This window comes from Corvus brachyrhynchos, unplaced genomic scaffold, assembly GCF_000691975.1.
Source record: "Corvus brachyrhynchos isolate BGI_N302 unplaced genomic scaffold, ASM69197v1 scaffold137, whole genome shotgun sequence".
Taxonomy (NCBI): Eukaryota; Metazoa; Chordata; class Aves; order Passeriformes; family Corvidae; genus Corvus; species Corvus brachyrhynchos.
Genome location: NW_008238830.1, coordinates 477,049 through 491,329, shown reverse-complemented (window position 1 = coordinate 491,329; position 14,281 = coordinate 477,049). Strand labels below are relative to the sequence as shown.

Below are 14,281 nucleotides of genomic sequence, written 5' to 3'. Positions count from 1 at the left end.
GGGCACCCTGTGCCAGGGCCTGCCCACCCTAATGCTGGGATCAGGCCCAGCAATCCTGGTCACAGAGAGGCTGCTCCGAGCTCAGCACGCAGGGCTGTCACTGCCCCATGAGTGTCACAGCCAGGGTCGGACACAGCTCCAAGATGAGGTCCTTCCCAGCTCCCCCAGGCTCCGGGAGCAGCCCAGGGAAGGCTTGGGACGGCTCCTCCTGAGCTGTTGGAGCTATCCCGAGACACACTCTTTGCATTTCCTGTGACAATCCCATATTAACCCCAAGCCACGATCACATATTAACCACAGCTGCCAGCCAGGCGAGCAGAGCACAGTGATGCCATTCCGGGTGAATCCAGCAGGATCACGGGCACTTGGATACTGTGTCGGTGTTGGTTGAGGCAGCGCCCGTCAGTGCTCCAAGGGAGCAGGGGGTTAATTGGGAGCTTCCCTGACTGCTCCAAGCCATAACAGATGTGATTGCTTCCCTGAAAACCTGGATTCTGAGAGTTTGTGGTGCTTGGCTTGGTAATGCTGTACTCTTTCTGGTGTCCTGAAGTCTGAAGTCTAAATTACAGCATCCCAGAACGGTTTGGGTTGGAAGGGACCTTAAAAATCATCCACTTCTCCCCACTGCTGTGGGCAGGGACACCTTCCACTAGACCAGTGTTTTGATAAAAGGATATGAACTTTCATTTTAAAATATTTCAAATTTCACTGAAATCCTTTGCTTTTACTTTTGTTTTAAGCAGTTCCAGACCTGATCAGGAGTTGGATACAAACTCACAGCCACAGATATTTGCATGAGACATGAGAACTAGTTGGTGTCCGTGCTGTGATTTTAGGATTTGATGATTTTAGCTCACTTTCATGGTTTTGTTAGACCTGTTCTTGTTTTGATGCCCAAGACTTGGTGCTACCAAAAGCAGCTCTGTGGCTTTGTGGTGCCTCCCCACTGTGCAGTGCTGGGTGCTTGTGGATATGGGATTGGTGCTGGGTTGTATCACTGCACACGCAGCAAAAATCCCCCCTGTCACTGCCAGCAGCATTCCTGGCACTTTTCTAACAGGTATAACCCTGGGATTGAGGGGGAATGTCTGCCAGCCACCTTCCTGGGAAGCCCAGTGCCAGGGGGTCAGTGGGGCGCAGCTGGAGGCCTTAGAACTGTGGTCTCCAGCTCCACGGAGTCCAGCCAGGCTCTGGGGGACTGTGGTGGTCCGAGTGGCTGGGGTGACACCCACCTTGGGCAGTGACTGGTTTTTTGTGGTGTTCAAAGCCCCACTGGCTCGGGCAGGGCCATGGGATGTAGCAGTGTTGTGGTGATGCCCAGCCACAGGGGGTCCTGCACCTCTGGGCAGGTCCAGAGGGTCTGCAGGGTGGGCTTGAGCTCCCCTTCACAGTGCTGAGCCCCAGGATCTGAGTTTCCCTTGCGTTTGTCCTGCAGTCCCACCCGCTATCCCTGTGCAACACCAGCGAGGATGAACACACGGAATCGGGATTCATCACCATCGTCAAGCTGGAACAGCCGGATCGGGATCCCAACCCCTGCCTATCCCTGGCTAACAAGGTGAGTGCAAAAACGCCAGAAATGGCGTCAGCCTGGGAAGTGAAACCTGTGGTGCAGCAAAGAAAAGGGCAGGAGAAGGCAGCTAGGTAAGAAAGAGCTGTTGGGAAGTGGAGAAAAGGACAAGGACAGAGCAGGGTCCTTGGCAGAAGCGGTCCTTTGGGAGAGATGCTGTGCCAGCCATCCCAAACACCCATCCCTCCACCTTTTGGACTGCCTGACTTTGTGAAAGGTGTGGAGTTCCCCCTAACCTGGCAGCTCTGGGATGCTCAGACCTTACCCCAGCATCCAGCACTCTTTGCTGTGCAGCAGCCTCATGCCCCTCCTGTTGTACAGCCTCACGTTGCTCCCTGGCCTGTGAGGGGATTTGTGTTTGTCTGTGTTCTCTGGCCTGTGGGAAAACATGGACACAGAAAACATCTTCTGTGGCTCTGTTTCCAAAAATAATGCTGTAATACTTCACTGGATGAGGCTCGAGAAGAGTCAGTGCTGAGCAATGAGATAAATGCAGACCAGCTGAACTTGTGGTGGGTCATGACTTGTTAACAGTTTGGGCCCTGGGAGATCTCAGAGGTCTTTGGATCAGGCACCTCAGTGTGCAGTTCCTGTGCCAAAAGCTGAGGTCACTGGTCCAATTCTCTGGTAATAAAGAAGTCAGGTAGGAACGAGGGCCATTTTAAGCCTTAAAATCTTTGTGACTCTGATTAAGTTGTGTGGATAAGGACAGCATTGGCTTTTTCTCTTGATTGTCTCCGTACCAAATGTTGGGCTATTTTTCACAAGTGTTTGCAAGGGTGAAAACCCCCTTGTTCAGCGCTTCCTGGCTTTACGTAGATTGCCTTCAGGTGATTCCACCCTGTTGCCTTCTTCCTGCTGGTGGTGATGTGGTAGGGATGGGGATAGGGTCCTTTTCCATGTTCCCTGCAGCTCAGCTGAAGAGCGCATGCAGAACTTGGACTGAGCACTTGCTCCTTCACCGCAGGGTTTTTTCACAGAGGCTGTGGCATCAAAAGCAAGGAAAGGGACGTGATGCCATGATGGATTTCCCATCCCAGGGCTGGTTCCCCCTGGCTGCATGGGCCCTTCCTGGGTTGCCCAGCCCAAATTCGGGTTGCTGCTGCTCTGGAGCTGGTGCCAGCTGTTGGCACGAGCCAGTGTGATGGAGCTGTCAACCTGCTGTCAGTTCCCCCACACCTGGAAAATGGCCTGGGCCCACCTGGGCAGCTTGTGACAGACACAAGGAAAAGGGCTGGGCAGGTGCCCCCAGCTGTCCCATGTCCATCCAGACATGACCAGCACATGACAGTGGTGCCAGGATGCCCCGGGATGTTGGGGCAGGGCAGCAGTGGCTGTTTGGTCAGTGCAGCTGCTGTGGAGGATCGTGAACAGGAGGATGGAGCAGCTGCACAGGCCCATCTTCCATCTCAGAACCTTAAAAGGTTTTAAAACTTAGGCCGTGTTGGATAGGGCTTGTAGCAACCTGGTCTAGTGGAAGGTGTCCCTGCCCATGGCAGGGGGTGGACCGAGACTCTGATCACAGCACTGGAAGTACCAGTGTGTTACCGAGTCCAAGGAGCAGCTGAGGAAGGTTGGCACAGGGAGACAAGACACAGTGCATTGCTGCGCTCTGCTCATCCACTTGATCCCTTCTCCAGGACCCCTGAGCCCCCCAAAGCAAACAAACCCCTCGGTTCACCTGATAGACTGACAGTTCACTGGCCATCAGTCATCACTACTCTGTTACCAGAGCCAAATCCAGCGCTGGATTTTGACATCCAGCTGCACGTGACACCAGTTGCCATCCTGCAGGTGTTCCTGCTCTAAAATCTCACCAAGGGATCTCCCACAAATAGGAGTAGTTTAGCCATGAAATCCAGCAGATGCTCCTTAAGCTGGCCACATCCCTGGGCCCGTCCTTGTATCATGGATCTCCCACCCCCTGGAATTCCTGCCTGTCTGCTTCTCCATCCTCCTGAAGCCTCTGTCAAGCTCCTTCCCTCCAACATCGTACAGATCAGAGAATCACAGAATGGTTGGGACTGGAAGGGACTACAAAGATCATCTCACTCTAAGCCCCTGTCATGGGCAGGGATGCCAAGGTCTCCCCCTCAAAATCCCAGGACCACACTCCTCCTCTGGAGCAGGGGTGTAGCTGTGGGATGTGGCTCATGCTGGCTGGAGCAGGAGCCTTGTTTTCCTGCCAAGTGCTTCTTGGGGCAGAGCTTTGCATGTGGAATTGCAGGGCTGTATCAATGGTGATAAAAATAGCCATGTGCAGAGTGTTATCACAACCTCTGCTTCAGCTGTCACCCAGCCAAGCCCTGAACATGGACAGCCCTGGCCAGCCCCACACAAGGAGAACTCCACCAGCCACCTGAGGCACTTCCCTGCTTCCTAAATTCTATCACTGCTTCAGCATCCAAAGCTAAAATCATCAGGGAAGGCGTTGGAGGAGAGGAAGGCTTGGGAAGGGCCTCTGGAATCAATTCAAAGTGATTTACTTTTCTTTCTGATCATCATTTGTAAATTTTTGGGAGTGGCTTTTTTTTATTTCTGAGAGAACCAGTGATTGCAGGTCTGACAGACTGCTGAGACTGCTGAGATCTCCAAAATCATCCTGTAAATACATATTTGCACCAGAAGTGTTTCAGTCCTCAAAGAGGAAGCTCGGCTGTGCCATGTGGCTGGAGAGGTACAGCACAAAGACAGCAAGCACTGAGAAAAGTATTGTAGCAAGCAGGTTGTGAAAGGCTTGAACAGAATGATGGAATATCCTGAGCTGGAAGGGACCCCCAGGGATCACCCAGCGCAGCCCCTGGCCCTGCACAGACACCCCAACAACCCCACCCTGGGCATCCCTGGCAGCGCTGTCCAAACACTCCTGGAGCTCTGGCAGCCTCGGGGCCGTGCCCATTCCCTGGGGAGCCTGGGCAGTGCCCAGCACCCTCTGGGGGAAGAACCTTTCCCTGATCTCCAGCCTGACCCTCCCTGACACAGCTCCAGCCGCTCCCTGGGCCCTGTCCCTGGTCACCAGAAGTTGTGTCCTTTGCAACAGGAGTCAGAAAGATGCTGGGAAAAGTCAATTCTGCAGTCTCAGCAGTTCATTGCCTCATAGTCAGTGTCTTTAGCAGGATAAAATCTTTGCAGAGCTGTTTGTTGTTCATCAAAGCCTGACTGACAGGTGGAATTCACTCCCTGAAAGTCCTCTTCAGTGGTAGCAAACACTGAGGTTCCTTCGATCCCAGGCAGGACCCTCTCTGATCCCTGTCCTGAGCCTTGATCCCACTCTTCCGGGTTTCCAATGAGTGTCAAATCCTATCAGCAACTCAGACCCTCCACATCTACCTGTTCCCAACCATCTGCACCTCCATTCCCAATGCTGTCCCTGGCCCCCACCGGCCCTCGCCGAGGTGGCCCAGGAGTGAGGGATGGAGCTCTGCCGTGCCGGGAATGCCCCATCCCTGGGCTCACCTGGCTCCCTGTGTTTGATAGTGCACCTGGGAAGGGTGGCAGTGCCCTGTGGCCCCCGAGCCGGCTTTGGCAGTGCAGCTCTGTTTGCTCTGGACGTGCAGATCAAAGGGCTCCGCCTGAGCCACCGCGGCTCAGCCCAGCGTTCTGCTCACGTTCCGTCTGCCCGAGGGCTCCAGAGGCTGCCTGGGAGGAGGTGGGTGACCCCGAGGTCCTGGCTGCCTTACCTCACCAGGGTGGCATGTGTGCTCGGCTGGGTGGGTCTCTGAGCTGTCCCTCCCCGCTGGGAGAGCCATGGCACTGCTGATCCTAGAGCAGCCCTGCAGCTCTGGCTCCACCTGAGCTTCTCCCCGATGAGCAGGGGCAACCAGGGAGAGCTGCAGGTGGGAGTCAGGCCCTGTGACAGCCCTGCTGCTGCCAGGTGACAGGCAACGACCTGTGCACATCTCTGCTGTCCGTGGAGGTCAGCAGGGCTAACGGGGCTGCACGTCCCTCCCCAGCAAATCCAGCTCTGAAGCACAGGAGCACCTGGCCCACGGACAGCTGGGGAATGGTTAGGTCTGTGTGTTGCTGTGATTGCAAGGTCACCAACTAGTTCACCTCCATAGCTTTTGGCAGAAACCATCCGTGAGCCGCAGGGCTCTGGCAAGAGCAGGCACTGCAGCCCAACACAAGCTCAGGAGCCAAGGTGGGAACGGTTTCCTCAGTCCAAGCAGGTGCTTCTTTCTCCTGGGAAGAGACGCAGACCCAACGGCAGGTGTGGACACAGGTTACAGTACAAAACGTCCACTGAAGCTTCTGTTGTTTTGGACAGGCGAAGCTGGCGGGGGAGCGTGGAGCCCGTGCGATCCTTTTCGATATCACCGACGATGAAAGTGCTGCTGATCAGGTACAGACCCCAGGGATACCCTCAGTTAAAACACAGTGCTCTTGTCCCATCCCAAAATGTGCTCAGGCCAGGACCCCCAGCCACCAGCGGGAGGTCCCGGGAGGATGCTGCTAATGTTGGATGTTGGCTCTTACCCCACACACAGACACTCTGCGTGGCACATCCATGCTCTTGGAAGACATTGTATGGTCAATCGAGCTTTTCTGCCAGGAGCTGGATGCTTCCTCTTGGGAAGTTACAGATTTCCCCATCCCATCTAGTCCAGACAGCCCAGTGTACGTCGGGAAGGGTGATTTCTCAAGTTTTCAAGCCAAAGTCACAGCACCCTGCTTTGCTGTTGGTGCAGGTTTAACCTTGGTTTAGACACCTCCAAAGGTCCCTTTCCCCAGCACTGCTGTCATCTCTGGAAGGGAATCAATTCCCCATCCAGATAATCCAGGGATATGAAAAACATCCAGCTTTAGGTAGAGAACAGACAGGGGAGCTGGTGCCTGAGCTTATACAAACTCTGGGCTGACTCCTTGCTGGATCCATCCCTTGTGGCTCTTTCATGCACTTACAACTTAATTTCTGGCACCAGAGAAACACAGCAGCAAATGCAGGTCCATGAGGTGATGCCGAGGTTGCTCAGATCCCAGTCTCTGATCCCTACCCCGAGCCTCAGCTCCCACTTTTCCAGCTTTCCCATTTGGTACACCAAAGCCAAGAGTGTCAAATCCTGTCAACAACTCGGAGCCTTTGGCCTCACCTCCATGGTCTTCCTGACCATCTGCACCTCCATTCACATCTCCCTCCCTGTCCACCAACCTTTGGATTTCCCCAGGTATCCCCCCAGGGTATAGGAAGGGGTTACTAGGTCTGATGGCCACCCTGATCCAGGTCAGTGTGGAGGAGAGCAGGCTCGGACACTTGCTGAGCCAGCCCGTGCCAGGCTGCCTGGAGCACAGTGGAAAACTGCCAGCGTGACCAGGAACAAGCAGAACGTCCTTAGGGAGGAGGGGAACTGGATGGGTCCAGAGCAGAGGAAGCGTTTCTGTGGTGAAGGCAGCACTCAGCAGTGCTGTCAGCACTTCCACAGGGAAGAGGAGGGACCAAGAGCTTTTGCACAGGGGCTTGAAAGGAGCTCACGAGACACCAAGCAATGTCCAGTTTTGCACGAGGAGTCACCAGCGGGGAAAATGAAGAAATCCATGCTGGAAAATTGGTAAAAGAGAAGCTTCCATCTGATTCATCATAGAGGGATAGCATAAATTTGGGGGAGCAGTCAGTCTCTGAAGTGTTGCAAGAAGCATCATGAGGAGCAGATGTGCCTGGGGGGCCAGGATCATCCTTGTTTCAGGCTGTTCTGGATCAGCTCTCACTGTGTTTGTTTCTTTGCAGCTGAGGAAGCCCAGAGGCCTGAGCCAGCCCGTGGTCCTGATCAGGGGCCACGATGCTGAGCTCCTCATGGGCGTCGTGAACAAGAACAGAGAGGCCCACGTGAAGATAGAGGTCAAGGAGCCACCAGCTTGGGTGAGAGACACATGATTCTCACTGTACCTGCCCTTCAACCTGCTGGGCTTTCCCAGGGAGGCCAAGCTTTCCTCCTCAGGATGGAGATCACGGCCTGTTGCAGGAGTTGTCTGTAGCATTCAGACCTGCTGCAAGTAAATGCTCAAGAGCACTTTGAGCGTACTTAGTTTCTTTTGCTCAATGTCAGGAGTGAGGTGAGGGGATTTTCTGTCTTTTCAAGTAAGACCAAGCCTTGATTTTCTCATCTTGTGCTACCTTAGACCATGGTCTCAAGGGAGCTGAGATGTTGCAAGACAGAGTTATTCCATTCTTGGAGGGATGTGCGGAAAAGACTGAACCCTTTTTTCTTTTACGTGTAAAGAGCAAAAGAGGAAGAGCTTGGCCAAGGATGGTATTTTCCAAGGCTGATGGTCCAGAAGAGATTGAGATTCCCCTAGCCTCTAACTCCCACCAAGAGAATTTCCACAGAAGAGTAATTTCTGTCCTGTTTTATCCAACAGCCAGACTACGACGTGTGGATTCTTCTCACGGTGGTCAGCACTGTGGTTGTCATCATTCTGATTTTTGTTGTCCGCACAAAGTGCCAGCTGAACAGGACTCAGGTAGGGATCTCATGGAGCAGACGTGTCTGGGCAAACAGGAGTACAGGAAAAGCAGGAACAGACACTGGGAGAGGAAATGGGCAGATAGTGATAGGACAGGGAGAACAGTTTTAAACCAAGAGGAGAGATTTAGATTAGATGTGGGAAGAAATTCTTCCCTGTGATGGTGGGGAGGCCCTGGCACAGGATACCCAGAGCAGCTGTGGCTGCCCCATCCCTGAAAGTGTCCAAGGCCAGGTTGGACAGGGCTTGGAGCAACCTGGGATGGTGGAAGGTGTCCCTGCCCATGGCAGGGGAATGGAATAAGATGAGCTTTGAGGTCCCTTCTAGTCCAAACCATTCCAAGATTCTATGATTGTATGATTTAGTATTCTTAATAGAAATTAACAAATTAAATAATTATCTTCCCAGAGTCAGATGTATTTCCATATTTGAGAATATCTAATTAGTCCTATAGAGAGACAATCCTTTGGGGATCAAAAATTCAACACTGCTGAGTGATTTTGAATGTCTAGGGCCAGATGTCTCCTGCTGGTGACAAAGCCTACTCTGGCCAAGTCAGCTTAGACAGAAAGTCACCTCTGCAGATGGGTATTGTCCCCAAATTTCTGATAATCCCGTTTTGAAGACAGGAGGGCAGAGTAAGGCTGAGCCTCTCCTCAAGCCCCATCTGTCTCCGCAGGACTCGGTGCAGCAGCAGACCCTGCAGGCCATCGGGCAATTGGCCACACGCCGCTACCAGCCCCGGGCCCGGCCGGCCCCGCGCTGGGACTCGGCCAGCAGCTGCAGCTCCGCCCCGGTCTGTGCCATCTGCCTCGAGGAGTTCAGCGAGGGGCAGGTGGGTTTGGGCAGGGCTGCTGGGCGGCCACGGCTCTGCCTTCCCGGGTGGGGGGGTCAGCAGTGGGAGCTGAGCATGGCAGGAGCTGGAGGCCTGTGAGATGCTTCCTTCTGAGCTCCTGAGTGCTGGAAAGGGACTGCAGCCATGGAAGTGTGCCTGCCTGCCCCTGGGCTGGAAAGCCTCTGCTGAAGTTGTGTCTCCAGGCAGGTCTCCAGCTGTGGCTGTGGGGTAAAATGCCCATAAAATGCCTGTGTTGAAATAGAGTGAAATTGGGTTTGCTCCTCCAGAGCACCCAGCCTGAAATCTGCCTATTCCCGAGGGCCTGCACCTCTCTGGATGTTCACAGAGCAGAACCGGAGGTGCTCCACAGCCCAGCTGGGCTGCAGATCCCTCAGTGTTAGACATCTGTCCATCCTTCAAGGCTCACTTCCATCAAGAGGGACCCATCCAGGTCTTGGAACATGGTTCTCCTTGCTCATCCTCCTCCTCTCCACTTCTTTCTAGGAACTGCGGATCATCTCGTGCTCCCACGAGTTCCATCGGGAGTGTGTTGACCCTTGGCTGCAGCAACACCACACATGTCCACTTTGCATGTTCAATATTCTTGGTAGGGCTCAGACACAGCATTTCCTGGCTGGGGACAGGGTTGTGTGCAGGATTGTGCCCAGGAGCTCCAGGTGCTCTTGGGAGATGGATCAGCAGGTCCTTGTGTCCCTGTGCACGGAGTGGACAGGGCAGTCAGTGTGTGCATGGAAAGGAGTCCGTTGCCTGTGAGCCCCCCAGGGTACAGCGAGGTGCTGGGCTTGGGCTGGGACCTGCACCAAGAGGAGGGATTCCAGTCCTGGGGCCTGTGGGGAAGGAAGGTGGGATGTGAGAACTGCGGCAGCAGGGACAGTGCTGAGTGTGCAGGACCATCAGAGTGGTTTGGTGGTGGCAGCAAGGACTTGCAGAGCAGGGATAGGACATGGGGCCATGGTGGGAGGGCAGTGGAGCATCAGTGCCGGGGCTGCTGCCGTGGGGCTGTGGGACGTGTGCTGGATACTCCCTTCTCTCTCTCCACAGCCAGAGACTCGGGGGAGCAGGCCACGGCTGCCAGCTCCAGGCTGGTCCCTCAGGACATGGAGCCTGGACGGCGACTCCACCTTTTCCGCCAGCATCCAGGACATGCCCTTTACCACCTCCCACACGCGTATCCTCAGAGGAACCTCAGGAGCTTTCTCCCAGAGCCAGCCCCCGGCAACCCCTTCTTCCCCTCTCCAGAGCTCTCCCAGCTGGATTTTGGCCCCATCCACTACATGCCCTACAGACCAACCACCTCCCTGCTGGCCTGCGGCCACGCGGCCCCGCTGGCCCCGGGCTTGCTGGGGCAGCAGCACCCCAACCCCTCTGCATGCGGGCAGGCGCTGGCTCCCCACAGGACGTGTCCCCTTCAGCCCCAGCCCCCCTGCCTGGCGCCCAAGGCAGCCCTAGCACAGAAGCAGCACCGTGCATCCGCCCTGCGCCGTGGGCTTGGCCACGGGCACCAGCACAACAGCAGCGGCTCCGGGGGGAGCTATCTCACGGAGCACAGCGGGTACCTGGCTGACGGGCCGGGCAGCGACTCCAGCTCGGGGCCCCGCCACGGCCCACGGCCAGGAGCAGCTGCGGCCGCCCAGGGAGAGGCGGCCCCGCTCCTTGGACCTGATGGTGCCCAGGAGTGCCGCTCCGGCCAAGCCCCAGGTGCTCAGCCATGTCCACTACCACCACCACCAGCACCACCACTACAGACGGGACTCGGAGTGTCCTCCTGGCCGGGCTGGGCAGGGGCCGGGGCCACGCAAATCCCGATACTCTGGGGCCAAGGTTGCCTTCCACAGTGCTCGGACACAAAAGAGGACTGAGAAAAGCCATCACTCTCAGCAGCCTCTGGAAAGCAGTGCTGTGCTGCAGGAGGCAGCTCCAGCAGGACAGCCAGCCTGTCCCCAGGAAGGCTGGAAGGCCCCTCACTCCCCCTCTACTTCTCCAAGCAGGTTGGACTTCAGTGTAGATGCCAACAGACAATCGGGAGCAGCTGGCACACCCCCTGTCCCACTGCCCCCCAGATACAGCTTACAGAGCAGGCATCACCGAAGGAAAAGAAAGTGTCCCCTGGAGCCCGACCCCGCTCTCCTGCCCAAGGACTCAGCCGAGCCCAGAGCCTGCGACACTCACCTTCCTCCCGGCCATCCTGCTGGCTACCGCTGCTCTCCCGAAGCCCAGCCCCTGATCCCAAGCGCTGCCCTGCCCAGCGGCTCCCGGCCGCTCTGGAAGTGTTTAGTGCCACAGTCCAGCTCCGAGCCGAGGAAGCAGGAGGAGGGGTTGTCAGGACGGGAGGGAAACCGCTCAGTTCCTGCAGATTTCTCAGGGACGGGCACCCCCAGACACAGTCTGAGTGTCCGCCTTCACTGCCCATCTCAGCAGGGTGGTCCGGGTAAGTCTGGCCTTCGCCTCTCCTGGCAGCGAGCAGGTGAATGAGGGGGGTTTGATGAAGGAACTCTGGCTGCCAGGACACCTGGTACCTTCCTGATGGGCTTTCCTACAGGAGCACTGACTGCAGGAGCATTCCAGAGCTCACCTGTGAGGGTGATGGCCTGAATGATGAGCAAGTGTGTTAAAGAGTGCACCAAACCCTGAAATACTGCAACTGAGAAATAAGGTGGCTAATTTTAGTTAAACATTTCTAGCAGCTGGAATATCTCCCAAAGGAAGGGGTGAGACCACGTTTTTCAGTGTCCTTGCACCAGTCTGGGTGTCTTACTAGCAGAGTCATTATCATTAAGGCTTTTTGGGCTCCAGTTGTTTTAGCTAAGCCCAGTTAACTGGAATCAGTGAGAAAGGAAGTGTGTGTGGCCTGGGGTAGTAGAACAGACTAAATGAGTTGCTGGATTTGCACATCCCTCATTTCTCACCTGCCTCTGTTGCGTGGGAGTTACTTTTTAGTGTCTTTTGGAAATCAGATGTAATTAAAGTTTGGCCCTTTGCCTAACTGCTGCACGTCTCTCACAAAGAGAGGGAGAATGCCTTTGAGATGAAGCTCTTTGAAAGAACCTGAGTTTAGCTCCCAGGTCTTGCTCTCTCTGGTCCTCTGAAGGCAGCAACCTGCGAGTCAGCAGGGGCAGGTGCTGGCTGGGAGCAGAGCCTGGCTTCCTTCCTTGCCCTGCCACTGACTCATTGCAGGTCCTCGGGCAAATCCTTTTGATTTAGGTACCAAACACAGATCTGGCTGTCTAATTTCTGTTAAAACACTGGCCTTAAACTCGTGACTCACTGTGCCCATTGTGCCGCAGAGATAATAACTTCCTCCCGGTGCTTGTCTATCCAGCCCCACCCCACGCCCAGGCTCCCGGTGCCGCGGAGGCAGCGGGGCAGGGGAGGCTGGATGGGCACGGTCCTGGCTCCCTGCAGCCCTCTGGCCTCCCAGACTCCCAGGAACAGATTTTTTTCCCAGGTGCAGAAGTGCCTGCCTGACACTGCAGATAGGTGATAGGGAGGTTCTTCCAAGGCCTGGAGGGATGCTGGTGTTTGGAGAGATAAGGAGGCATCAGGGCAGAGATGCCTCTGGTTGCAGGGATGCCCTCCCAGGATATGCCACATGGAGAGAGCCCTTCTGGCTCAGGGCAGGCTACTCAGGGCTTGCTTTGAGCTCCCAAATGAGCCTGGGAGGGCTCCAAGAGCAGGAGTCTGTGTGCATAACACAGGGTGCTGAGCATTGCAAAGTCCGTGCTGGGAAGCTTCTGTCTCTTTGGAAATGGTCCCAGTGGCCCCAATCTGTGCCTACCTCCTTATCCTCTCTGACCCCACCGAGAGCCAGTGCCAGCTGCTTTGCCAAGCACACCAAGCCTTCATTCCCTCTTCCCTCCCTGTTCCAGCAGGTAGAAGGGCCAGTGTATCTGAAAGTGCTGTGGATCTATGTCTGTTCACTGCAGTAGCTTCTGTGGATGCTTTCAGGGCCAGCCAGAGAGTCAGAATTCCCTTGCAAGATTGAGAGAAGACAGATTAAGGATTTAACTTTATTAGGAGCAGAGGACAGAGCAGAGAGCTTGTGCAGGGCTTACGCAGAAAAGTCACTAAGCTGAAGACATTGGTTGACATAACACAACCTCTGAGTTTATAATCACTTTGGTTCTTTATCTTGGGAAAGGTATAAATCAATAGAGAAGAAGTAAAAAAGAGCAAAGAACAATCTCAATAGACAGTCCCATGCAAGCAGGACACAAAACACAGACAAGGAGACCAGGGAAAAATGCATCTCTGCCTCCAGATAAATGGCATAAGGCTAAAAATATAAGCGGATGAATTAGAAAGCCTAGCTTTAAATTAAAGTTTTGACATAAACTTTTCAGAAACCCAGTTTAAAAGAAAAGCAAACAGTGGGACCCTGTAATTCCTAGGGAAATTACAGAGGAGAAGAGTGTGTCTCTTCTGGTGGCATGGGAGAGACACTGCGCTAAGGAGAGTGTGAAGTCCAATGACAAGTGACACAAAAACCCCCAGTCGGCCCCAAGCAGAAGGAGGGTGGCATTAGGGTCTGTGTATGTGTGTGTATCTATACACACAGTGTATATCTATGTGTGTGTGTATATAGATGTGTATATCTATATCTGTATATGTGTGTCTGTTTATGTAACACAGGCTGCAAAGATGAGCCTACACAGACAGGAGACTCCTATGAGAATAGTGCTAAAATAAGCAGGCAAAAGACTAAGATGCTTTTGGGCACAGGGATCATTTACAGCCCCAGAAAAGGGCTTGTCAAGCAGCAGAGCAGGGAGGGCACTCAGAAGCTGTTCTTCCAAAGCCAAGGTGTGGCTGGAGAAGAAAGTCAGAACAGAGCTGGATGCCAAGTGAAGTGCAGAGCCGTGGAGAGACAGGCCGGGGAATATTTCCATGAACAGCTTGTGTAAAACAGACTACTAATGCAAACGTTTTCAGCTCCATCAGAAGGGAGAAGGCTGCCTGGGCTTCTTCAGACCCAGGGAGTAACACAGGTCTGAGGGATGTTCAGGGGCTGTAAGTGCAGAGCAGAAGAGCAAACTACCTTTACTGCATTAGTGATCACCGGGGGAGTGCTAGGGGAGGTTCTCACCTTGCACAGCTCCCTTCAGGGCAGGGGGACAGGATCCCTCATGAATCAAATCGCCAGTTTGAGCACTTCTGAAATACAGTGGAGAGTAACAAGTTGCCAGAGGTACAGATCACCCACTGGGCATCCTTCAGGGCTCGAGCACGAAGCTGATAAATCCTGAATGTGGCCTGCAATCTCTTACCCATGCCCAGAGCCAAGAGGAAGAGCTGAGGGCAGTATCAGCTGGAAATAGCTGAAGCCACAGAATGATGAGCCTGACTTTCCAGCCAAGCAAATTGTTAAAAATTCAAATGCAGGGTCTGACTTGTAGGCA

The 14,281-nt window shown here is 54.5% G+C and overlaps 2 protein-coding genes across 2 annotated transcripts in view; both read left to right on the top strand.

Annotated features, from left to right (window-relative positions):
• RNF43 (ring finger protein 43) overlaps positions 1–10,844 on the top strand; it is a gene marked incomplete at its 5' end in the record, with an annotated part of 48,987 nt that extends 38,143 nt beyond the window's left edge. The window contains 7 exons of the mRNA XM_017738117.1: positions 1,436–1,558; positions 5,838–5,912; positions 7,293–7,424; positions 7,925–8,026; positions 8,709–8,864; positions 9,369–9,471; positions 9,927–10,844. Coding sequence (XP_017593606.1) covers positions 1,436–1,558; positions 5,838–5,912; positions 7,293–7,424; positions 7,925–8,026; positions 8,709–8,864; positions 9,369–9,471; positions 9,927–10,744 — 1,509 coding nt within the window. The remainder of the gene's footprint in view (positions 1–1,435; positions 1,559–5,837; positions 5,913–7,292; positions 7,425–7,924; positions 8,027–8,708; positions 8,865–9,368; positions 9,472–9,926) is intronic.
• Positions 4,807–14,281, top strand: part of SUPT4H1 (SPT4 homolog, DSIF elongation factor subunit) — an 18,523-nt gene continuing 9,048 nt past the window's right edge. Inside the window, exon 1 of the mRNA XM_017738144.1 lies at positions 4,807–4,821. The gene's annotated coding sequence lies outside the window, so the exon portion shown is untranslated. The remainder of the gene's footprint in view (positions 4,822–14,281) is intronic.